Source organism: Apostichopus japonicus, chromosome 7, assembly GCF_037975245.1.
Source record: "Apostichopus japonicus isolate 1M-3 chromosome 7, ASM3797524v1, whole genome shotgun sequence".
Taxonomy (NCBI): domain Eukaryota; kingdom Metazoa; phylum Echinodermata; class Holothuroidea; order Aspidochirotida; family Stichopodidae; genus Apostichopus; species Apostichopus japonicus.
In genome coordinates, this window is record NC_092567.1 from 11781530 (window position 1) to 11806623 (window position 25094).

Below are 25094 nucleotides of genomic sequence, written 5' to 3' on the forward strand. Positions count from 1 at the left end.
TTAGCGTGTATGTTGCCTTGGTCTGAGGTTGACAGGTTAGGAGCTGACGAAATGTGAGAATGTGAGGGTCCGCAGGCACCATACTTACCTATATTTGTAGACCCATATATTAACCCTGTTGTGTAGGGGGTGCAGAGGTCATTTGAGGCCAGATGCTTGTAGGAACAAATGGCGAATGTTCACACCTGCATACTGAGCCATACTCGATGTGTGATCAAACTTTGGATTGCATGGTGAGATCCCTGATAGGAGCCAATAACGATGCTGGAACCTGTTACATCTTAATAGATAATGGGCGAAAACGAGAAGGACAAGAAAGGAGTCGGGGGTCATGCACACATTAATTCAACAAATGTAGGTTCTATTGATAGGGTTAGGCATAATATCGGCAGCATGTGGTTCATATCCTCTGCAAAATTCTGCGCCTTGTTAAAATCATTACCTCAAAAATAGCAATTTCTGGAGATATCTTCAAATCGAATTTAGCATCAAATGTGGCAGCATTTTGCATCTAGCTCATCCTCCGTATGCGAAAATTTTCCAAAGGGGAGGGGGGCAGTGGCGGCGGAACCGGGGGGGGGGGCTTGAGGGGCTCAGCCCCCCAATGAAAAAGTTGAGGGGGCAAATGCATGATAAGCCCCCCAATATTTACCAAGGCTCCGAAACGTGCATCTGCCCATTTTTCAATGCATACTTGTCGATCTGTCCGATGCACACGTATACTACACTCTAAAAAAGATGGGTAATATTTTCTGGGCAAGTGCTCGGTTGGGGAATTCTTTAACAATATTGGTCAAAATCCCTGCTCTATGTGTTGACCAACTTATAGTAAAACAGAATTTAGTATAACCGCTGTGCAAAGTGAATGAAATATACCCAACATTTGGTAAGCGTCCCGCCAAATCGAAAGTCACTGGTACTTGTGCGACGCGCACATCTGCGACGAAAAAATGAACGTTTTGCCTATACATTTGTGTGTGTTTGCATGGACAAACACCGTACGTTACGTATCATCGCATAGCTCATACATACAGTGTAGATGACGAGTGTAGATGAAAATATAGAAGATGGGCAGGCCTATCGAAGAAATGGGGGGTTGAAGAGCTGATAGACAAGTTTCAAGGTAAGGATGTACTATTAAAGAGTAGGCTGACAAAATTACAAACCTATATTATGTTGATATGAAAATGATGTAAATATTGGTATACAAAGAGATAGCGTCAGGTAAGGTCGAAAAGCATAACGAGTACCGTTACTCGATAGGTCAAACGTAACTTAACTAGTATAGCCTAGGTCCAAATTAGGCCTAGCTTTTGGCTATATTGTTATACTACTACTAGTAGAAGCTGCAGCGATCGAATTGGAATTGAATTTATGTTAATATTAACGTAAGACATTGGGACCTAACTTGACACCAGATAACCGTGCATGAAATTCATTAATGTACAAGTTCCAAGGGTACGTATCTATAGTAGGAGTAGTGTACGTAGTACTTTTCTAGACCACTTACTTAGCCTAGGCTACTGGCCAACTAGCACAGGCTTAACGTTAGGCTATGCCTAATTTGCTCGATCGAATTTGTACAAATTAAGCTACCAAGAAAACCCTACCGTCTGACGTTAGGTCTAGTAACCTAGGGTTGTGCCCAGGAATTTTTAAATTTAGAATTAGCGAATTGGTTGTTATTCTAGTGACAGATTGGGGAAGGGTCAAAACGAGGGGAAGGGTCAACTCGAGTCAAACTCAAAGTGAGAGTAGGGGGATGGAAGTCAAATTAAATTTGCTCAGTATTTAGGTACCAGATAATACTACTTTTGGAGCCCTTGAAACTGACGATGTCTTTGAATATTTACTTCAAACATAACCACTTAACGTAGTTTAAGCCTGTATTACCCTAGCCAATACATTGTAACTTGAAAAAAAAATGGTAAGATTGAGAACAAATCCTGTAGGCTTAGGCTAGGGCATAGGAATAGGGCCAAGTTAGTTTAGTGATCACTATATGTGCACCAGTTAACAGCTTACTTGCTTGAAGCTAGCAGCCATTAAGACTAAGACTTGTAAGAGCAGCCACTAACAGCATTCATCATTTCATCATTGATATTGAGCTATATATACATCAGAGTACTGTCTGCGCTTGAACTTAGTGGCCGCTAGCGTCAATGAGGCAAATTGCTTGCATATAATGACAAATGCAGTATTCAGATCCTCATAGTCATACAGTAATCAAATTATACTAAGGTTGCCCTGTTACGTTGTCATGAAGCTTTGTAGCAAGTAGTAACACATACTTTACTACAGTAACTAACGGTACGTACAGTAAGTCACATGCAAAGCTCGCCAACGATAATAAGCTAAGCCTATGTAGGTTAACTATATATGAACTGATGCTTTAACGATGCAAACTATCACAATAATTTAGAACGTAAGATTGATTCAATACTATACACAAAATTTTAAGTGTAGAATTTCAAAATTTCTATCAGTAATTGAGTAAGGTTAGATATTTGAAGTTTTCCTTGCACCAGATGGATAGAGTGAACAACGTAATTGGCGATTTTTGATATAGTGCTGGGTGAAAATGTTCAGTGCTGGGCAGAGCCAACAGACTTAGGCACTGTACCGTATAGTGCAACTAAGTGTAATACAAGTTTACAATGTACAACACTGTAAGATGGGGCATTAACAGCAAAATATAAAGGGCATGATGGCGCAGCTTCTTTCAGCTGTGGGTAATGTCAAGCCATGCATCAGCTATACCTTGATGGCAATGAATTTAATTGTTGTCACAATTGTGCATGGTGGTATTTATTAATGTTGCAACCACTGTCATAAAGGGGGGGGGGCACTGTTCAGTCAGTCGTAATAATGAATATATAAAATATAAATTAATTTTAAGGGATGTTTGGGCTCCTGCAAATAAATTAAAGCGGCAAACTGTGACAAGTGTTATCACTAAGGATGCTTTGCAGGTTAGACCAGAAAAATAACTTGCCCAATACCACAAACAAATTAACATGTGCTAATAGTATATATGGAACTTCCTTCAAAACTGACTTCAAAGTTAAAATTTGAAAGCAAAAGCTTCCAATAGGGCAGCATCCATCAAAATCCAGTCCTATTACAGTCATATGATATGACTCACGAAGCTTTCAAACTCTGCTTCTCATGATAAGCTGTGGTTCATTGTTTTTCTTCTTTCTTTTTTTTTCTCAACAGAAAATGGAATTGATGTGACTGCATTCGCCTTGTTGGATGAATTAAGTATAAAAGAATTGATTCCCAAAGTGGGACTGAGACTGAAATTTTCAAAGGGTTGGAGAGAAGAGGTAAGCTCTAAAGATGTCATGCACCTGTTTCAAATGCCTTAGGACTATAGAAGGAGGCAACAAGAAACTTTTTTTCCACCTCAAGCATGTACATGGCATTGCCAATAAAAGCAGGGTGAAAATTGTTTGCAGTCAAGGTAGATGTGTGCTAACGTTTAATACATTATGTGGCTACAAGAAACATCACTTGACAAAGCATCTTCTCAGCAGGAGCCATTCATAGGAGTTCCTCAATGTCAACACAAGGAACACAATAGGCCTGACATAGACTATAGCAATGAAAATGAAACTGCAACAATGAGGCATGACTTAAATTATCCTTTCTCAGTTATAGTAGGATAGATTTCTATCATCTTTTGCAGGAAAATGATGATAGTAGTACTGTAGGTACATATTACATATTGAGTAACATCATCCAGATGAACACCTAAAGTTGTATATAACAGCATTAACAAGCCTGTCCAGTTCATTTTGCAGTCAGCATCCAAGAGTAAGTGCAATTAGCCCGCACAAAGCAAACCCAATTACATAGAAGTTACTTTACAATTCATTTCTCAGCACCAGTAGCACCTGAAAATGAAGAACTTGTTATGATGAATCAATGGCTTAAATACAACAAGGAACCTGAAGACCAAGTTACTGTTTTCATGGGGAAAACAGCTTTCTACTGCCAAAAGAGAATAAAAGAAAGTCTGGGGAGTGTTAACACCACCATTGCTGAGTTTCCACAATTGTTGGACCCAGGAATGGTAAAATTCTATTAAATACTTTGCTTTCTTTTTTAATGATTAATATGATTGCACCTGACACTCATTACAGCCAAGTTAGGCATTTTCATATACATTTTTTTATCTTTAAAGACAGCTGTCTATAGACATATTTGATTTGTTTTTGTAAGGCTTAAATGAAAGTTGTGTATGTAAAATCTGCAGGTAATCTATGTTCTTACACATTGAGGGGGAATTGTAAAGCAGAATGCCAAACAGTGTTCACTGATAGTTTGTTCTCATGAAACCATCGTTACCCTGGGTTACTTTATGTATGTTGTTTGGCTGTTAAAGGTCTGAAATAATTATCATTAATTATCATTTAATCCACAAATAATTGGGTTCCACAGTAACTATTTTCTAAGCTTTTTAATGTGTGAGTCTTTCCATGTCTAGCATGCAGCTGTTCCCAAAAAGAGTCATGTTCCACTGGTGACTTAAAAAAACTATTTCATTTTTATTTTAGATTGAGCAAGACTTTGCATTGCTGTATCCATCAAGATCAAACAAACTCTATCAAAGATGGGAGAAGGTGGCAAGAAAAGTTATTTTATACAGCCAACAGCTAAATTGGAGGGAGGTCCTAGGTATGCAGAATACAAACATTGATGACCTCACAAAGGGTAAGCCTTAATATACAAAACAAACAGACATATGTTGACTTGTTGGTCCATCAAATTAGATTGTCATGAGCTGTAGGTACATGAATGGTGATATTGACAGTAAAGTATGCTCACTGCTTTGTACTTAAAATACGGTTCCTGCAATTAGTAGTATGCTGCCTCTCATTGGTGATTGCTGTTCAAAAATCAAGGAATAGAGCCTTTTAATTGTTTTTTTGGACAATTGGAAGAAACCTTTTAAATGGTTAATAATGAAGTCTAACATTGCTTTAAGTTTAAGGGGGACTCCAAGTATGTGGTACTCTCACATCAAGGCAATATTTCCACATCAATTAGGCAATGTAAATGGCACATGCATGTCAGGGACAACCCTTTATCAGACTGTCTCTGTGAATCTGTCCATGCACATGCACCATTGAGTATTGATATATGATCATATCTTGTGAGGTTGTTATCCTTAGTTTATTCTTGTTAATAGAAATAGGTCATCAGCCAGAGGTCAAAATCTGCAAAGTGCCTCTTCTAGAGACTATAAAAATTTTCACGTAATGAATATTTGGAAACTTGGTTGTTTAACGTTACCAAAAGTTAGAATGTATACTGCTTCTCTCATTACTACAATGACAGTTTAACAATGGAAGTGATTCTCATAAACAGAAAAGGGTGCCTAAATATTATATTTTGTATTCTGCAGAAATTTAACCAGCCAGTTTTAAGGGGTGAATAATTAACAGTTTAACTGTTTTTATCTTCACAGAAGAAACAAAGAATCTGGCCTTTTCCCTGTTAGCTATCATATTCAGAAGTGGAAGGAGTGGAAAGGGTAGAAAGGGTCACAACTCAGCAAATGATTCAGTAAACTGCTTCATTGATGTGCAACCAGTAAGTTTTTCTACATCTCCATTTGAATGCAGGGCTCAAACAGCAGGTTTGAAATAGTGACTCAAATAACTCAGACTGGGAAGCTCAGACAGATCTCATATTTGATGTGTATATCAACCATATTAAGTAAAAGAAGTCTTCCTTTTTTTCTGGGGGGGGGGGGAGGGTCAAATGTTATTTGAGGTCACTGGGTAAAATTTTTGAAAGTTTTCTTGACAGCTCCAGTAAAATGGGGAGCTTAGAGGGATCTCAAAATTGTTGAAGACTGCTCATTTATATTTACATTTATATTATATATATATATATATATATATATATATATAAATGAAAATCGTAATGAGAATCAAGAACAGTGAAAAACTTTCAGCCTCCACCGGGATTCGAACCACGGGCCTTCCGCTCTGTACGCGGACACCCTAACCACTAGGCTATGGACGCTGATGTCCAGAGGTTCGAAACTGGTAAGGAAGGTCGTAATTCCACTGTAGGCGTTTGTCACCTGTATCGAACAATACTAGTTCTGTTTTTGGTGACATATTTTGCCTTACTCTAAAGATCAAACATGATGCTAACCAACTCGAAATCATTTGTGATTCCTAAAGCCGGATCTCGAAAGAGATACTTTGAACAGACTTTATGTATATATATATATATATATATATATATATATATATATATATATATATATATATTCATAGCTTCATGGTTTTTTATATTTGTGTCATTTCATGAAATTGTAGATAACTGCACTTCTTAAAATAATGCATTTTTCTTTCTTTCCATAGGAAATGTTTGACATAGACCAATATGTAAAGACCCTCAAAGCAACAGACACCCCACAGCCATTTGTTGTGTGCAGGGAAGTCGGATAACTCCATCACAAACTTATGTCATCATAGAACGGAATGCACTCCCTCAGCAGTCACTCATGAAAGATATTGATGTATGCTTTAAGGCCATGTACATATTTGACATTGAATATCAACCAACGTGTAAGATTGCATGGCAGTTTTTGCAGGTTGTGATCTATGACTTCACTGAGGCAAGCATCACAAGTTCCATTCGAAATCTGCGTGCATTCATCGCATCAGATTCAAAGTAGTTCTTTCATTCCTAACTATTCATGTATTTATATCATGCATTACATCTTGATAGAACAAATTTAAAGTGTAAATACTGTGTAAAATTACAGATGATTTTTCCATTGTTCTATTACTTAGCTTTCATGGCTTGGCGTTCAAGGAATTTGGTGAATTACAGTATCAGTTAACTTGGTTTCATCATTCATGTTTAAGTGTTTGCCATTTTATTTCATACTGAATCAGCCAAAAATAATTTGTTTTAATAGATTACCCTGTATATTCATTAACACCATCACAGTAATGTCTTACAAAATCAGTTAATATTTTTGAAAACCTGTGCATAGAGTACTAACGTGACATGATGGTACCCCTAGCTTTGGTTTAGCATCACAATGATCTGGTGTTAGCTAACCAGTCTCGTTCCAACAAAACTAAAACGTAATTAAATGTTGAAACATAAGATATGTGTTTCTACCTGTGCTGTCTCATTTGGATTAGTTTTCTATTACTGATAGAAGATTTAATATGGGAATCAGCCTTTGGTCATCTTTTAAAGCTTATCTAGACTTGCGCCAAAACAGTTTCTGATTCATGATCCTTAAACTGTTGATTACATGGGTTGGTAATGCTTCCCTGCTCATATATTTTTTGAATTTGAGAACTAACCAGGCGCAGTGTAAAAATAAACACATTTTGATAAACAATGACAGGAGAAGCAATGGGTGAACGAGAGAAGTTTGTTACAATAGCAATGGGTGAATGAGAGTAACATGCTACAATAGCAATGGGTGGAAGAGAGTAGCATGCTACAATAGCAATGGGTGAATGAGAGTAACATGCTACAATAGCAATGGGTGGAAGAGAGTAGCATGCTACAATAGCAATGGGTGAATGAGAGTAACATGCTACAATAGCAATGGGTGGAAGAGAGTAGCATGCTACAATAGCAATGGGTGAATGAGAGTAACATGCTACAATAGCAATGGGTGGAAGAGAGTAGCATGCTACAATAGCAATGGGTGGAAGAGAGTAGCATGCTACAATAGCAATGGGTGAATGAGAGTAGCATGCTACAATAGCAATGGGTGGATGAGAGTAGCATGCTACAATAGCAATGAGTGGATGAGAGTAGCATGTTACAATAGAAATGGGTAGACAAAAATAGCATGCTACAGTAGCAATGGGTGGATGAGAGTAGCATGTTACAATAGCAATGGGTTGACGTGAGTAGCATGCTACAATAGCAATGGGTGGATGACAGTTACATGTTACTATGACAATTGATTGACAATAGTTGCATGCTACAATAGCAAAGTGGGATGTGATAAGTGTATTTTTTCTTTATGATTTTAATCTGTTTTATCTGCTTTAAATTTGTTTTGATATGCTGCTTCAAGAAAGTAGATGTTCAATAAATCATTCTACAATACACTGTGTTGTAAGATCTGTCTTTTTGGGTTTGGTGCATGCTATACTTGTTCACAATCATCCAACCTTCCATGTTCATCCCACCTATTTTAATTTATATCATTCAACATTTTTGTGTATAGTCAGTAAAAAAACCGTGAAATAGTGAAATACCTGTATTGATCATTATGAATATATTGATTAACTATCCATTACCCAATAAAGGGAGAAAACCTGCTTAAATAATGTCGAAATATCGACCAATAAATAGCCCTATGTTGCCCAATTAGTAGTAAAGGATACCCAACCATATGATATTCGTATTCAATATTTCGCCAACAAATGATAAACATTGCCCAACAGGCCAGTTGGGTAATTTCTTAATTACTATTTATGGGTAAAATAATATGCCCAACTATGAGTAAAAACATTACCCAGCGGCAATTGGGCAAAAAATGCTCAACAGTTGGTTGGATACATACTTCCCCAGCGTTGGTTAAAAGTTGGGCAAAAAAAATGACCAACTTTTTTAGAGTGTATATAGGTGTAATAATTTCAGTAAATGCTGGGGGGGGGGGACCCTCGGCCCGTCCCCTGGCTATAGACCACATTGTCACCCCAACCGCGTCTTCACGCCCCGTGAAAAGTGGAAGCAGTGAGTGTGAGTACCGGTAAGCGCAACACAACTTCGTCTTAGGCCAATGACTTGCTTCATTTCAGCCAGTTCTCCAACATCCCCTTACTACACTCAAAAACGTCTTTGCGAGTACACTACGAGTAATAGCTACTCTCTTAAAACACCATCGAATATACAAATTACTATGTTTTTACAGACTTTTACGTGCAATCTGAGAAATTGCAGGCTTGAGACCCATATTTTAGGGCTAGGTATTTGCAGCATAAAACACTCGGGAAGTGCCGTTTCCGGCCATCTGGGGGTTTGAAAAACCCAAAATTTTCTTGTACGCTCCGCGCCAACCGATGGTGGCGCTCCGCTTAGATAGTCTCTACACATTAGCCCCCCCCCCCCAATAATTTTCCCGTTCCGCCGCGCATGGAGGGGCACCCCTCCCCTTAGACCCCTGCCCCAGGACGGCGATCCGTATCCACCTAAGTGCCCCCCCCCCCATCAAATGCTGGTGCCCCCCAGACTGAAAAGTCTGGTGACGCCACTGATAAACAGATGGCTAGGTTAGATTTCCATTGGGTTTCGTGTGAAGTAATTGAAGTTATTGTCGCTGGTACTGAAAATTGCTAAGTGGAGGCCGTAATTTTCCAGTGACTGTGCGAGAAGTTCCCGGTGATTGTGCGCCACCCTCCCGCACTTTGATGCGGGATTGTGAGAACTGTTTGCGCGATTCGCGCTGCTACTGCAAACCCTAGCATGTCACAATTTTCTTTTTCGCCTTCACAATTGTGCTTTAGAAGCGCCCGTCGCCGGCTTATTTCCGACCCTGACCTATACTCAGCTAGTCAACATAGGCCTTATAATTTATATATCCAGCACAATCGTTAATTCGCGAAATTGGTATTGTTACCATGCTTACTGTGCAAAAAAATATGAAGTCACTAACCACGAGGGAAGCAAAATCGGCGACACTGGCAGCCTAATTTGATGAAGTAAGATTGTGAAAGACGTATAGAGGGTGTCTTTATTTTAATGTTTCGTAGTAAAAAAACAAACCTAATAAATCAGTTGATATTTTCACCTTCCATATGTTTTTGAATCATTATATTTTCACCTTCCATGTGTTATTGAATAATCGGTATAACATAACTATTTTTTACCGATTCCGATTATGTTCCGATTATGCAATAATCGGGCAGATTCCAATTTAGTTAATCGTTTGAACAATAATTATAATAATAATAATAATAATGGGTTTTCCGGTTGTCTGGACGTCTTCAAGAAAGCAGCTCAAACTGTATACTGTATATATGCGAATCTACGCGTATGGTAGGCCATACGGGAAATAATTGCTGATTTAATGTCCGTACGAATTAAAATTATTACCGGTATTAATTCTATTTAATACCGGCATTAATTCTCAGCCAATCACCATGCAGCTTCATATGCCGGTATTAAATATAATTAATACGGGCATTAAATAGAATTAATACGGGTATTAAATAGAATTAATACGGGCATTAAATAGAATTTATACGGGCATTAAATAGAATTAATACGGGTATTAAATAGACCAATCACATCAGCGAATTTTTCTACCACGTAAATAGAATTAATACGGGCATTAAATAGAATTAATACGCGCATTAAATAGAATTAATACGGGTATTAAATAGACCAATCACATCAGCGAATTTTGTTACCATGCTCAGTCTGAGCTAGTGTTAATCCCCCAGCGTGAGAGCAGTGTAGTTGTAGCTAGCAATCAAGGTACAACATACAACGCAATGGCACGCATGACAGACAAAGAACAATTTTTGCATGATTTTCGTCGAGAAGCGAACGATACTTGTAGGCAATTGACAAATGTTGACCCTCAATCCCAGTCCGATGTTTTATCAGTTCGCAATGCTTTGAACCGTCTTGTTATTCTTCGAAGAATGTAAGTTGTAGGTTGGCGCGGCGATCAGATCAGATGACCAAGTGAGAATCCTGCTGATGTGATTGGTCTATTTAATGCCCGTATTAATTCTATTTAATGCGCGTATTAATTCTATTTAATACCCGTATTAATTCTATTTAATACCCGTATTAATTCTATTTAATGCGCGTATTAATTTTATTAATGCCCGTATTAATTCTATTTAATGCCCGTATTAATTCTATTTAATGCCCGTATTAATTCTATTTAATACCCGTATTAATTATATTTAATGCCCGTATTAATTCTATTTAATGTCCGTATTAATTATATTTAATGCCCGTATTAATTATATTTAATACCGGTATATGAAGCTGCATGGTGATTGGCTGAGAATTAATGCCGGTATTAAATAGAATTAATACCGGTAATAATTTTATTTCGTACGGACATTAAATCAGCAATTATTTCCCGTATGGCCTACCATATACGCGGGCAGCTACACTGTGTACTACTCAGCTATGCCTTACGTAATTCCTTCATTCTCACCAGGGAGTTGTTATGGAACTCGCCTGTTCTCACTACATCGGTCCTTTGTACACACAACTAATTTGAGAATAAACACAGTTGATGTCGATAAAGAAATAGGCAAGCGGCAAAAACCACAACTGATAAAATCCATCGTATCTTTCACACCCCAAGGCAATTGTTTATTTACATTTGTCAAAGTTTACCTGGGCTTAGCTGTCCTAACCCCACCTCTCATGAGGGGCTTGATCAAGCTCAGGCTTGCCCCGTTCCCACGCAGTAAAACAGTGGAGCAACTTGCCCTCCTCTCAATAGGTCGATCAAGAGTGAAGCTAGCCCGCGTTCTTGGGAACAGGCTTTAAGGGACAAGTATAGAGATTGATGTAGTTAGTCGTAATACAGTTTAAAAACTTTCCTAAGAAAGTGGCTGGAAACAAGACATGTAAACCTTAGTTTACACAACTGATATACTCTCAGGACACCGGAAACGTGATCACGTGATTATGACGATAATTTGTCTAGTCTTGTAGCTCTATAATTTAACTCAATAAAGTAATTCCAAATACATTTAGTCCTTTTCTATTATCAATATATAAATTATTGGTCTTCATGATCTTTGATGACGTCACTAATGCGTTGTATTATAAAGCTGAACATATTGAAACCGGGTAGCTTTACAAACATCACGAGCAATCAAATGTTTCATTTCTCTGTACAATAACACATCTATACTAGGATTATACCTACATTTATTATTTAAATTAATTAATAGTAATGTCAATACATAAAAACTTCTCTATCTCCACACCTCAACATTATTTCTCGGACTCGTACACATTGTACCCTCGTTCATTGTTCTGTGTTTAAAGGACACATCGAGATTCCCATTGTTAATGGTGGAGTGACGTCACTGCTGATGATGTCAACATTGATCAGTCTCAAAGATATAAGTAGTTAGTGTAAACAACACATTTGCCCCGATCCAGTAAATGTTTGACTACTGCAGACAGATGTGTGTATAATGGCTATATACTAAATCATCTCGTGATAACAGCTTAGAGAGATTCAGAGACGATGTAGTCAAAATCAGTTTGTGAATTTTTTAGAATATTCTAATCCGTCGATAATTGGACTTCATATTCTGACACTCTCATAACATGTTCCTGCCCAGTGGCGGAGCGTCCATACAGTCAGAGGGGCGGATGTCCTCCCCCTCTCTGCTGGCGCCCTTTTCAGCTTTTTACCACTTTTTACTTATTAGCAATTATTGACTTTTTTATTGCGCTCTCAAATACCTATTGACATTTGTCACATTTTGTTGGTGTAATTTTCTGACAAAATGGCGATGACACCTATTTATTCTTCGTTTATCTGCAAATAAGCAAGGCCCGGAAAGGGTCATTTCCGGCGATCTAGGGAGTATCTTTACTCCAAAAATTTCTGTACGCTCCGCGCCAACCTGTGGTGGCGCTCCGCTTAGATAGTGTCGAAAGCGCCCCTACAGACCATTCTCGCCACCCTGACCAATACCACTAGCTCCGCCACTGTTCCTGCCCCCCACCTCCTCCCTACTCCTGATTCCTTCCACTTTGCAAAGCGATGTATCAGCTATCATATGCACCGTGTTCCTACACCTATGATTTATCTTAGTACAGTTTGAAGAACATTAAACAAAGAAACCCTGAGTGTAAAACCAAAGTTACCTCCCTTTAACGAACTGAAATGCCCTTAGATCCAGCAGTCCTCTACATTGAGACGAGCTACGTGGTTATGAAAATGTTTTATTTATTCTTTTACATACATAATTTAAATTCAAATTTGCTAATAAACAAATCCCCTTTTCATCTTTAACAATTGTTTTTAAACAGTGTTTAATTATGGCTCTCGTGGTTTATGATGACGTCACTGATGTTGGGTGTTCTCTGATCAGTTCATCATCTCATGTATTATTATTCTTAATCTCAGCATCGAATACTCGACTATCATGATGTGGTTTCTTAATTTAGTCCAAGATTAGTTTCTGTTTGAATAGGAGCATATGCTTTCATTTAAGATAATTGTATAATTGATCAGATATGTTAATGAGATGATAACAATACTAACCTGATTGGTTTAATAACTAAGAGGATAATAGTTGTAAACTGATCAGGTATAAAACCAAGATGATAATGATCGTAAACTGATCGGTAATCTTACTGAGATATAAAGATTGTAACCCGATCAGCTATATTACTGATATGATAATGATAGTAAACTGATAAGATCAAAATTAAGGAATCAGCTAGATTGATGACTTAGCTGATATGAAGTTATCATCGAGAGACAACATAAATCCGGTGAATAATTTGATGGTTTCATTCCAGACCAACAAAGAGTATGTATGCAGTTATCATTAACATATCTCTCTTTTATGTTTTTCATCAGTTTGGAATCGTATTTACTCTATCACGGATCGTCGTCTGAATCTACAAACCGGTCAATGGCAGGTAACGAGTTTGATCACCTTTCTTTCAGCTATTGCTCATAATGCAAGTCTGGTCAGCTTATTTGATTTATGCTGCCATAGCACTGTTTTCAGTCCTCAGTAAGTGTTAACAAATCAATGTAGTGATACATTATCTGTGAAGTTTACGTGTTGCTTGTAATATTAAAAGTTCTGACGTAAATAAGCAAATATCAGACATCTTCCCGCTCCTACTTCCAAGGAGGGGAGGGGGGGGGGGGTGTTGTGGAGAGAGCCTATGGAATCTTGCGTGTGAACATTGTCCTAATGAATCTCATTCAGCGTTCACAACGCTTAGTTCTTTATTGACACACCCGTACAATTTCCATGTCAGTTTGATATTTCACACATAAAGCTATAGCTAAAAGATTGACTTTTGGACAGGTTTGCTATATATTGTACAGTCGTTTTTTGACGCATGCCGTTTTATTAATATTCGAGGTTGTGAATTTGCATTCAATAAGTAAAATTCACGTTTATTCTGAGATGAAACCATAGAATGTTATAAATCATATTGAACGGTCTGTTCTTGTAATTTCTGTGTAATTGTTCATCATAACACATAACAACAGTCGCATAACAGTCCGTTTAACTGACCATGGATCTTACTGTACCAGCTCCCTGGTTTTAACTGGTCATATTTAAGTTTTTAGTTGTTTCTGTTGGTGTGAGACGTGGGTCTTCCATGCATCACTTTAACACTCACAGATACATTACTTTAAATTGTTGGTCTTTATTCAATTAATTACTAATCAAGTTAAATATAACCATTTCTATGGTACTTTGCGAATTGGTCCATTGCACAGGATGGTGATGGGGGAAATTTGGAAGTTAGTATAGGAACAGATATATGTGGAAGTTGACTTTAAAAACGTATTATAAGTTGACTTCTATACTTTCGTAGTGTTTAACTCAAATAATGTTGAAAATTAAGTCAATGCGTATACGTTTTAATAAAATAAAATAAAGCTGCATGCTGCGTAATAGGTTATAACGTTGAACAATCCATATAATATTCACACATAACTGGACACACCTGCAACTATTTAAGAGATCTAAATATGTTGGTTTCAATCGCATGACTGTTACTTATTAGTGAGGTATGTATCGTTTAATCAGACTCAGACGATAGTTTGTCCCACAAATTTATTGTCATGTTCTATTTGTTTGTTTCCAAACCATTAATATCTCTGCCTTCTCTCATCTTTCCTGTTGTAATTTTGGTGAAATAAAGTAACATTATGTTTTAAAGGTCCTTATATATTTCATTTACGGCTAAGTTTGTTACCAGCAGATTGTAGCAAAAACAACACAAATATCCATTATGGTATTCTTCCTTGTGAATTAAATCTTGCTAATAAATTAACTATGTTGCTTATAAAGCTTCAGGGGAATTGCAGGATCACTTGTGTATATTATGATTTATCCAGATTAGTGTATACGTCACTGATATAAGTGTGTAGGTCCAACAGGCTTAGATATAATGAAATGACGGGTCTCTTTTTTATTTGAAACCAATATACTTTGTTATATTCTTCTGAATGGTAATGCTTGCCATGGTCATTTGCATATGTAGGGAAGAGGAGCTATTTTAAATGCTGGCATTATAAGGGTTCTGGGGGGGGGGGGGCTATTGTATTCTTGTAAAATGGGAATAAATTAGAAAACAGAAGCAAACTCTGTAGTATATATGTGAAGCTCTGCTAGCCCGCTTCGTTGTTATCTTGTACGGATACCATGGTAACCTAAACATATACAATCACTTGATAAAATATTAATTTAGGACAAATATTCGTATTATTTCCCGCGTGTTTTGAATGACACAAAAATAGATACATTAGAGGCTGTTGGAGGAGTAAGGATCCGGGTGGGGTAGGGTTTAGAGTGGAGTTGTTCCAACTACGGTATAGTCGGTAATGGGTAATCTGATTTAAATATTCATAATTTGTCATCGGCCCATTGTTTACCTTATTTTGATAATTATCTTCAAGTGTTAAGCCTCATTCATTACTTATTGTTATAGTCTAGGATTGGGTGGAGAGTTGAGGGCGCCAAATAATAAAGGAACAACTCACGTAAACTCCTGTATCACGTTTATTCCAAACGTAGAAACAAACTTATAAAAATATGGATGTGAACAGAAATACATAAATTTAAAATATATTTTTGAGTAAAAGTCTGTAAGTAAATCACGAGCATTGGTATGAAAATTAACAACTAAGCATATCATATCAACATTTAGTAGAACACTAGTAGCGTGTATGACTTTGACACAACATAATTGACATAACCGACGCTGCTTAACGTTCCAACATACCACTATAAATCCTCGTGAAACATTGGTATTATTCTTCTGAACCAAAACTAAGCTGAAGTAAAAATCAATGAAATTAGCAAATATTTTAATCAATAATGTCTTCACCTAAATGAATGTACTGAAAATATCCCGCTTTTACGTCACCATCTCGATGTACATTAAATATGAAACCGTAGAATGTTGTCAATCATGTTGCATCGTTCTTGTTTATGTTCATTTAATTTCGAGGCAAATGTTCATCATGGCACATACAACATTCTTAAAAACAGTTCGTTTAGCCGACCCTGTACCTTACTGTAGCTTCCCTTGCATATTTGCCTTTGTAGCAGGCTCCCTGGATTTCCCTGGTTATGTTCATTCTCTTCTTTTCTCTGGTGTAAGGAGAATTTGGTCTCCATTATATAAAGCTGCCTATTACGTCATAGTTTGTAAATTGACCAAGCTGTGAAATATTCGAAGAATTAATGGATACCCTGCAACTTACTAAGATATTTAGATATGTTGTCACAATCACGTGACTGCTCATGGTTAGTGAATTATTTGTCTTTCAACCAGATTTAGACAATTGGTGTCCCATAAATTTATCGTCATAGATATTAAAAAAAAAAACTTCCTTTAATCTTCACAGGTGGACTCAAGTAACATTATGTGTTCAAGTCCTACTCATTCCTTTAACGGTCAAGTTTGCTACCAGCAGATTGTAGCAAAATCAACACAAAGTACAGAATTACACTTTTTTGGGTGCAAGATATGAGGATTGTGTAAATTTCTGTTGGCATTTACTAAAATACCTCTACGTGCAGGATACAATGGGTGTCCCATACGAATAGTTCATGTATTCCCAATCAATAGGAATAGTTCAATCAAAACGCTTAAAGGAATAGTTAGTTAACGGAAGAGATGTAAATGTTGCAGATTATAACGATGGGGATTTTTAATCTGATCATTTTTTTATGATACACCGTTATTGATGAAATAATTATCCCTCTCGATCAAAATGGTATAAGCAATGATATATCTGAAACCTTTGACGATGTTATAAGAGGGATTTGTCTTAAGTACAGACTAAGGTGATTTAAAATACGACTGTCTGGTATAACAGCCAACACAGTCATATAGTCTATATTGCTATAGGTATTATGTTGCAGTCGCTACGGACTAAGACATGTTTGTTTAGATGGATGAAAGTGCTACAGTATGCATAGCTATTGATACTTCAAACTAGTCTTGGTGATTATTCTAAATGTAAGATATTGACATAATTTTTTATTTATTTTTATTACATTTGTTTTAAAGTGTTACAGATCAGTGAGGTATGGAACATTAGTATGTAATACAGGTCACGGTAGGACAGAGCGTTAATCTAGAATGATTTTCATTTTACCCGACATTTTTTAAATGGGCGCAATCGTACGTGTCGTGATGATATTAAAAGGTTTTATCACCCTTCTATCATCCTAATATTGGAGGGGGGGGGGGGGGGGCTATGTCCCCAAACTGAAGTAACGGAAATATATTTAAAGATCAATTGGGAATTGTCCAACGACGAGGAGTTATATATCCAGGATGTATATATATCGTACAATACACAATATACGTTAGAAACCTTGTGACGAGGTTGGTACAAATAAATGAAAATAAATGAAGTCTCCCTTCCACGCTCGTACTCCAGCACTCTCGTCCTATTTCCTACTTATTATTGTTGTCCTTCTTTCTCTGCATGTAGACCCTTTTATGCTCTCCTTATATAAATAATTGCAATGTGAATCAATACAAATTCTCAATTTTAAAGTAGAAAATATTCAGATACATAAATCCTTATAAAAAATTAATCTATCTTGCTTCCAGTGTCTCTCTTCCACACCGTCTCAGTCAAAACTGATTTTTGTGGTTAAAATATCGATGGATAATTTTCATCTCTATAATATATACGTCTGACGTCACTGCATGCAGCTATACAACAATCATTTATGTGACTCGGTTCAAGTAGTTTGAGTTGTAATGGGATTTGAGGGATCCCTATTGTTTATATTTCATTATTGAATTATATTAATGTTTATATATATATACGTGACTGATATGAATGTGTGGGTCCAAACAGGCTTATATATGAAAGGGTGTATCTGGGTTTAACTTGAATCTAACGAATGAATTTTAGGTAGGTTTTATTAAACTTGATGTACTTTAACATACTAGGAAAATTAAAGGAGAGGTGACTACTTAAAAGTTTAACTGAAAGATTCAGTTAAAGGTTTTTATTTCATTTTCAAGAAACGTCCTTTTTACCATCCTCTGTATGTACAATATTATGAATAAGCAGCAGCATTATGATACAAAAAAGTCAACGGTGAATCTGAACTAATAATGGTTGAAATATATTTGTGGTATTTCTTTCGTATTTTGAATAAAGCTAAATAAAATTTTAAAAAAATGGTATCTCGAAGGAGCCTGGGTCGGAGTGGGAGGAGGGGTGGGGTGTTCAAATTACCTAGTAATGTGGTTGATTTTGTACAATTTACCACCCGGCAAATTGACTAATGTTGTATCTTCATGATTATATTCAAGTGCTTACGATAATATAATGCAACATCCAGGGCATTGTATCATCACATGGTATCTATTGTTATTAGTACTCTTTCCATCAGAACCATTCAATATGTCTATATCATATATAGTATAAGAAACACTGATGTAGTTTAGTCCATTTACGTCCTGATTCCGAACCTAGTGCGAGACCACTTGGTTCGAGTATGGTACTCTCGAGTCCGAACAGCTTTCTATAGAGTATATGAGCAACCCGAACCAAGTCCGAGTCCATCTAACATATAGAGACAGAGCAATGACGAGCTCACGCGGTTTCAGCCTATACTAGTCTAATAGACACGCAAGGAGTATCGGTTACATAAACCCACTCTAAATATTCCTAAATTTAGAGACCGTCGCTTCCTGGTGTAAATGTTCCTTGCCTAACGTTGAACAAAGAGAGTCAAATATTAGAAAACTGATGATGTGCGCATGTACAAACTACCAATTAAACATATACATACAGGGTATATTTAAAAAAGAAACAATTTGTGCAGGTTTAATTATATTTCATGGTATTTTTTAATGAGTGTTAACAGATCTACACTAGTCTATTTAATTCTCCCCTTGTGTCTCTTATTTTATGTGTTCATCATACAACTGAATTTACCAAACTGTCATGGATATCTCTACACGATCAACAATACGATAGAAACAGAATATCTAAGACGAATGGGAATGGGGGGGGGGGGAATCAATATGATGCTTTGTGGGCTAACCAATACTTTGCTTTATTTTTGCAAATACATCGATACATCCATGTTCTGGGGTCTATCTTTGAAAACTGCCCTCTTTTCCCTTCTCGTGAGAAGTTCATCGTTATGACGTCACTCAGTGTTTCATGACGTCACTCACTGTTTAATGACGTCACTCAGTGTTTGATTACGTCACACAGTGTTTGATGAAGGGTTTAAAACTAACTATGTCTTCCCTATGAAGCTGATGTTTATACTCATGTTATTAAGTCCATCCATTTTACATTGACGAGTCTGCCTCCTTTATTGACTTTAGTGTGTTCAATGCAGATGTGCGTTTACCTGCCAGAAATAGTTTACTGTGATATTTGTGAAGATGTATCATTCTAACTTATATATTTTTTGCTTCGCCATATTATATTTTCTTGAAATTCCATTTCAAAATCTCATGAAATGTAATATTTCTCTTTCTCTCAGAACTGTGACGGTGGGGGCACTCTTCCAGGAGAAGAGGTAAGAGAGACACAGATTCATGGTCATGTTAATTAGTAACGGTAATTTTAATAACAGACAAAGAGGTATTAATAAATGTGAAACAAAGAAATAAGACAATATAGTATTATACTTTGTTTCTCATCAGGGGGAAAGATTTATAATTGTCGTGTACCGAACAGGGAATTCAGATAGGCCAGCTACAAGTTTATATCTCGTAATGATGATAGCACTGTTCTCAATGTCAAGATTAGATGCGGCCTAAATAATCTTCCTTCCGCACACACAGTCAGAGAAATGATAAACAAAGAAACGGATTAGACTTTAAAATAAGTTTAGTCCGGTGTTATGGTGTGTTACAAGCCTCACACAATATTGGAAAATAACGTTTAAACTGTCAATCCCCTCCAGCTGGCAGATGCTAAATGATTATTTTATTTGACTCTGCTGATGTGCATATCGTAAATCGTTAGCAATTCAAAAAGTATCAAGAAGATATTTTAAATTTCTTGTAGAAAATTCTTTGTTTATTAATTTCTCCGTGATTTTTTTTCACAGTTTATTAACCGTGAAAGGAACTGATAAAAAAATAAAATAAACAGTTTTAATCTCACTTTTAAAGGGTAACAGTTTTCTCTACACAAAAAAAGGCTAACTGTAGAAGTCTTTACTCAAATCTACCATAAATCTCTACTCCGGTATTCTTTAATATCATAAAATCATTAGAATCATTCCCTGGGGTCGGGAGGGGTTGGTGATGGTTTAGGATTGTATCCGTTGGGTAATAGCATCATGAATCATTGTGAAACGAGAGCATACACTGTGCAATAAAATCACTAACTCGGAGCGAACTGTTGTTATATGACATATAAGGAAACTAGTAAAAATAAACGTGATGACGTCATACTGTAATCCCTTACAGAGTGGATTAAACTGAGGAGGGGTATCAAGTAAGTTCCAGTTCGGGTCCGTTTATATAAAAGACATGAACACAACGGTGTAGGTAGCTAACGACACTATAGTGATTTTAGATGAAGCTGAGTGTTGAGAGTTGACTCTCTTCCAACATAAACTTAAAACATACATTTAATTGAGCAATATACTTCCCAAATGTGTGTCAGTTCAAAACCTCAAGTAAGATTTCGAGATGGTTTACGCTGGTTCATATCTCAATTAATTTACTATTTATTAGCACAACCTGGTACAGTTAATTGTTTTTACGATGGTTTTTAGTCTGTATTTTTTTTTGAAAAATGAAAGCCACTTTCTGAATATTGTACTAAACCTTTCTAATGTTAGTCAAAATGAGCTAGCAATAAATTACATTTATACATATTTTTTCCTCTACATGAAATTTTATTTTGGAAAATAAATGAAAACATTGATCATTAACATGTCGTTGCCTAAACACATTTACAAACAGGTGACACATATAACACCAACTAAGGAGGTTCCATTTTGCTGTTTAATTCAATTTGTTACGTTATATGTCTGACTTATCCAGCTAACAAATAATATTGTTATGGGCGTTTAGTATAATGTCAATGTTTGTTCAGATTGAACATAAAAGCTGATTTCAAGGCACGTTTTATCTTTCCTCGTAGGTCTCATTTAAATTATTTTCAAATACGACGTCAGCGTACACTTGCAGCTAAGGTGTATTACTGCTACATAACGCACTGTATTTACGAAATTTTACTAAGGGAAATTGGGTGTGTTTATTCACCATGCATGCGACGGATAAGTTGACGTGATGAAGTATTTCTCCTGAAAGGCAGAAAACTAGCGGCTCGTAGTTCCATTGTTTCAAGGCGGTGGGAGCAAGGGAGGATTCGTCGGACTAAGTTGTTTAAAACTAGAGTATGTTACCCAAAGTTAGATGACAAAGTTATATTAACACCACCTCATCCCTCTTCATGGACGTCTTTTGTCCACCAACTTTCTTCGGCGAAGTTAAGAAGTCACTCATAGTAGAATCGTTGTAATACATCTTGACATATGGGGTCTGTAGAAATATTGGGCCAAACGGTAAGGTGTAACCATGGAGATACAGGAACAATATTAATTAATTACTGAGATCTATAGCTATTTTTATGGATAAAGGAAGCAAATTGCCCTTGGATGTCGAACATTTAACCGTCAAAACTTTAAAAATACTTTCATAAACAGCGGTCAGTTTCACCCTTCAACGTCCGGATTACCTTTCATTTTGAATTATGAAACGCTATACTGATACTGTACAGAGAAACTAACACTATAGTAAAAAATAAAAGTAGGTAATTCGTGTTTTACGTGACATTCATTTTGATTAATTATGCGACTCATATGGTTAACACTGGATTCACGTTCATTGTAAAGTCAAAACAATAGAGCGAAAAACGAGCAAATAAAACATATATCTGTCAATAATTTGCACCACGTGACACAAGAAGCGTTTCCAGTTCGTATATTCTACAACGTATTACAGCTTCCAAGTATCTTGATATCTCATTCATCGTTCCGGACTTGTAAGAAAGTAATCTGGCTTTCAATTTTTTGTTTTGACAGGGTTTTCATGTTGATCCTCTTTGTCCACACAAAACAATATTTGTCTCTTCTTAACTCATTATTACTATATCTTCAACGTCTCCAATCTCTCCCATGTCTCTCATCTCTCTCTCTCTCTCAAAAAAAAACGAGATCAAGTCTAACTGTTAATATAGCCCTACTACCAGCAAACTAACATGTTCCTAGACAATGGTACCATGGTAACCAGAGATGCCCGGATGCTACGGGAGTATATTATGATCGCGAATTATTTTTCGGAACAGTTAATTTCTATCACTATAGTTGTGTATTTTTTCGCATTGGGGTCCCAGGATGTATCAAATACTTTTAAAACTTAATATCACTAGTTTTTTAGGGCTTCGTAGGCTATATATCTCCGGGTCCAACAAGACCATAGGCGATGTGTATTAAAGCAGCATTTTGCGTCCTTTTCTATGATTTTTCTCAACCTCACTGATTCCACTTTGCCATAACGACATACATAACTAGCTAATCTATTTATATTTTACTTCAAATGGTGGCATAAAAGTCGAAAAATTTGCAACTTTCAACTTTGTTGTTCTCCAAGATATTTTCCGTTGGGAACCCAATAAACCTCGCCCATAATATGAATATTTAAACACTACGAACGTCATTGACAGATACGTAATATAACACCACGCTTGATTTGTGTACAGTCTATATGGCAGTTGTACCAGGGAGTTGCATAACAACTCCCTGGTACAACCAACGCGAAGTCTTGAATCTATTTTTAGCAACGGCTTATAACTAAACCTGCATCTCTGATTGGTTGAATTCAAACTAGTGGGTTTAGCGGAATTGTATGCGATTAATTTTAACTGTGAAATTTGTCGAGGACACTCTTCTCATTTATCGACATAAATCGTTAATTACTCGCTAATTAACGCTCTTGGCAGGGTGAAACTTGGATGGTATCTTAGATTGCTGTTTAATGATTGATACATGTAAAAAAATCGATGCACATGTTAAAAAAGTGGAAAAAAGCGACCCAACGCAAAATGCTGCTTTAAGCGAGCTCTTGAACGTGGGAACATTCACAGGGTAGCGCTTTCAGCACCCCTGAACATCGGTCTGCGTCCGCCCCTGCCCCTGCCTCCCCCCATCCCTTCCCCTTCCACCGCCCATATTTAACCTGGTGTTATTGGGACGGTTATTTATACTGGTTGTTTAAATTATTGTTTTGGAAAATAAGGTAACGCCAGCAAGAAAGACTCTGTCTTTCGCATTTAACACTTAAATTGTTTATAGTATTTCGCACTATAATATGCATTTATAATTAACGCCTAAACTGTTAATAGCTTTCCACTGAAGATTATAATCTAATGATAACACAAGTTCCATCAAAACAAAACATAAAGCAGAAACCAGTCTAGCATGGTCAAGAGAACCAACTAAACAAAGTATCCCCTTATATGTCAATAATGATCAATTCAGGGAATCTTTTTATTAAAGGAACGTCAGATAGTGACACGGCCTACCCAACATTTTACTTTACTTTTACACAAAATGTTACGATTGGTTTCAAAGTTCTAAAGGAAGAAGGTAGGGGGTTTGGTCCAGCTGGGAATATATAAACCACGTTTATGGATCAGTATACCTTCAGAATGGAGTAAACTGGTCATTTTAACACCCTAGGAATGCTGCCCCCTTCACCATCTCTTGAACTCTCACCATTTTATTGCTTAATCACATGAGTCAATGTCCAGTTTGATTTGGCTCCTACATTGTGAATTCTTAAGAAAAGTTCATACTGAGAGCTGAGTGACCTGGATATGATTCTGTGACGATTAAATTAATGTTAGAAAGGAATTGTCAAATTTCGTAAATAATGAGAATGTTAAACTTTGAAATTTAATTGAAAATGACTACTCAGGTTGACGGGATCAGCTTATAAACTGGACGGAACATTTCCCTTTATCGCACCGATGTGTGATAGCACATTGGATTGCATCGATTGATTCATCGTGATATTAAGGGACAATCCCCCGAGTAGGTCATTTGATAGTTACCGGCAGGGAAGAGGGTGGGGTGTGGCGATAAGTGAACTGATTCTTGTACAGTCATCCTGTTTTACACATAAACCTTTTATATAGATTGGGAAAGGGTTACATCCTCGTGCTATGAGTCAATATGGGTTGACATATGTTTTTTCATTTTTGTTATTTATATACTTATTTGGAATATTTCAAGCAAACAGTAGAACTTTTTTTAGAATTCAATCTTCGAAAATCCTTTCGAGCATGGAATCAGAGCGACCACATCATAGGTGACCATGGTTTCATGGATTAAGCCTTCATGTGTATGTTCAGTAACAAAATATTCGCAAGACGTACTCGTTAGAAATCCCTAAAATAATAACTGAAATAATAATAATGAAAAGGACAACAATTTTCCAAGACATCTGAAACATTCAAAGTTTAATGTAACATGAATCGATTTATCTGAAATAACACTTTTAATATGGATGCATATGATGATTTACAACATTTAACTATATACTGCATTGTATTTGTTTCTGTGTTATCTTATACATATTCATTACTTTTTTTTCCCCTCTTGTTTAGAGGTCCGGTGAGAGGAGTTATCAGTCGAGCATGGCGAACTTCAACTAGGCAAGGCGCAAGTAACTGTAAGTCAATACATCTGAATACTCTCTACCTTAGTATTTAACATTGTATTTGTTAACAGTGATTGTCTGCTATTTTTAATTGTAAAATCTTAATTTATTAGAATGAATCTCCATCATTAACCACATTTTTTATTCCTATA

General features: G+C 36.5%; 2 protein-coding genes across 5 annotated transcripts in view; both read left to right on the forward strand.

Moving 5' to 3' along the window:
- Positions 1–25094, forward strand: part of LOC139970052 (uncharacterized) — a 94915-nt gene that overhangs the window by 63144 nt on the left and 6677 nt on the right. The window contains exons 6-8 of the mRNA XM_071975666.1: positions 13592–13653; positions 19743–19778; positions 24890–24954. Of these exons, the coding sequence (XP_071831767.1) occupies positions 13592–13653; positions 19743–19778; positions 24890–24937 (146 nt within the window). The 3' untranslated portion in view covers positions 24938–24954. The remainder of the gene's footprint in view (positions 1–13591; positions 13654–19742; positions 19779–24889; positions 24955–25094) is intronic.
- Positions 91–8634, forward strand: LOC139969368 (uncharacterized). 4 transcript variants are annotated; one of them, XM_071974251.1, is made up of 6 exons: positions 91–1123; positions 3220–3329; positions 3888–4078; positions 4563–4719; positions 5477–5601; positions 6387–8634. In XM_071974251.1, the coding sequence occupies exons 3-6, from the start codon at positions 3920–3922 to the stop codon at positions 6471–6473; spliced, it is 528 nt and encodes a 175-aa protein (XP_071830352.1). In that variant the 5' UTR covers positions 91–1123; positions 3220–3329; positions 3888–3919; the 3' UTR covers positions 6474–8634. The 4 variants fall into 4 exon arrangements, with proteins under 4 accessions (XP_071830352.1, XP_071830355.1, XP_071830354.1 ...); XM_071974253.1 differs by lacking the exon at positions 91–1123 and adding an exon at positions 2245–2310; XM_071974252.1 differs by lacking the exon at positions 91–1123 and having other exon boundaries at positions 2871–3329.

Coding starts and splice junctions, on each gene's coding strand:
- LOC139969368 (XM_071974251.1), top strand. CDS start 3,920: ATGATGAATCAATGGCTTAAATACAACAAGGAACCTGAAGACCAAGTT. Junction 4,079..4,562: donor AATTGTTGGACCCAGGAATG/GTAAAATTCTAT, acceptor TTTTTATTTTAG/ATTGAGCAAGACTTTGCATT. Junction 5,602..6,386: donor GCTTCATTGATGTGCAACCA/GTAAGTTTTTCT, acceptor TTCTTTCCATAG/GAAATGTTTGACATAGACCA.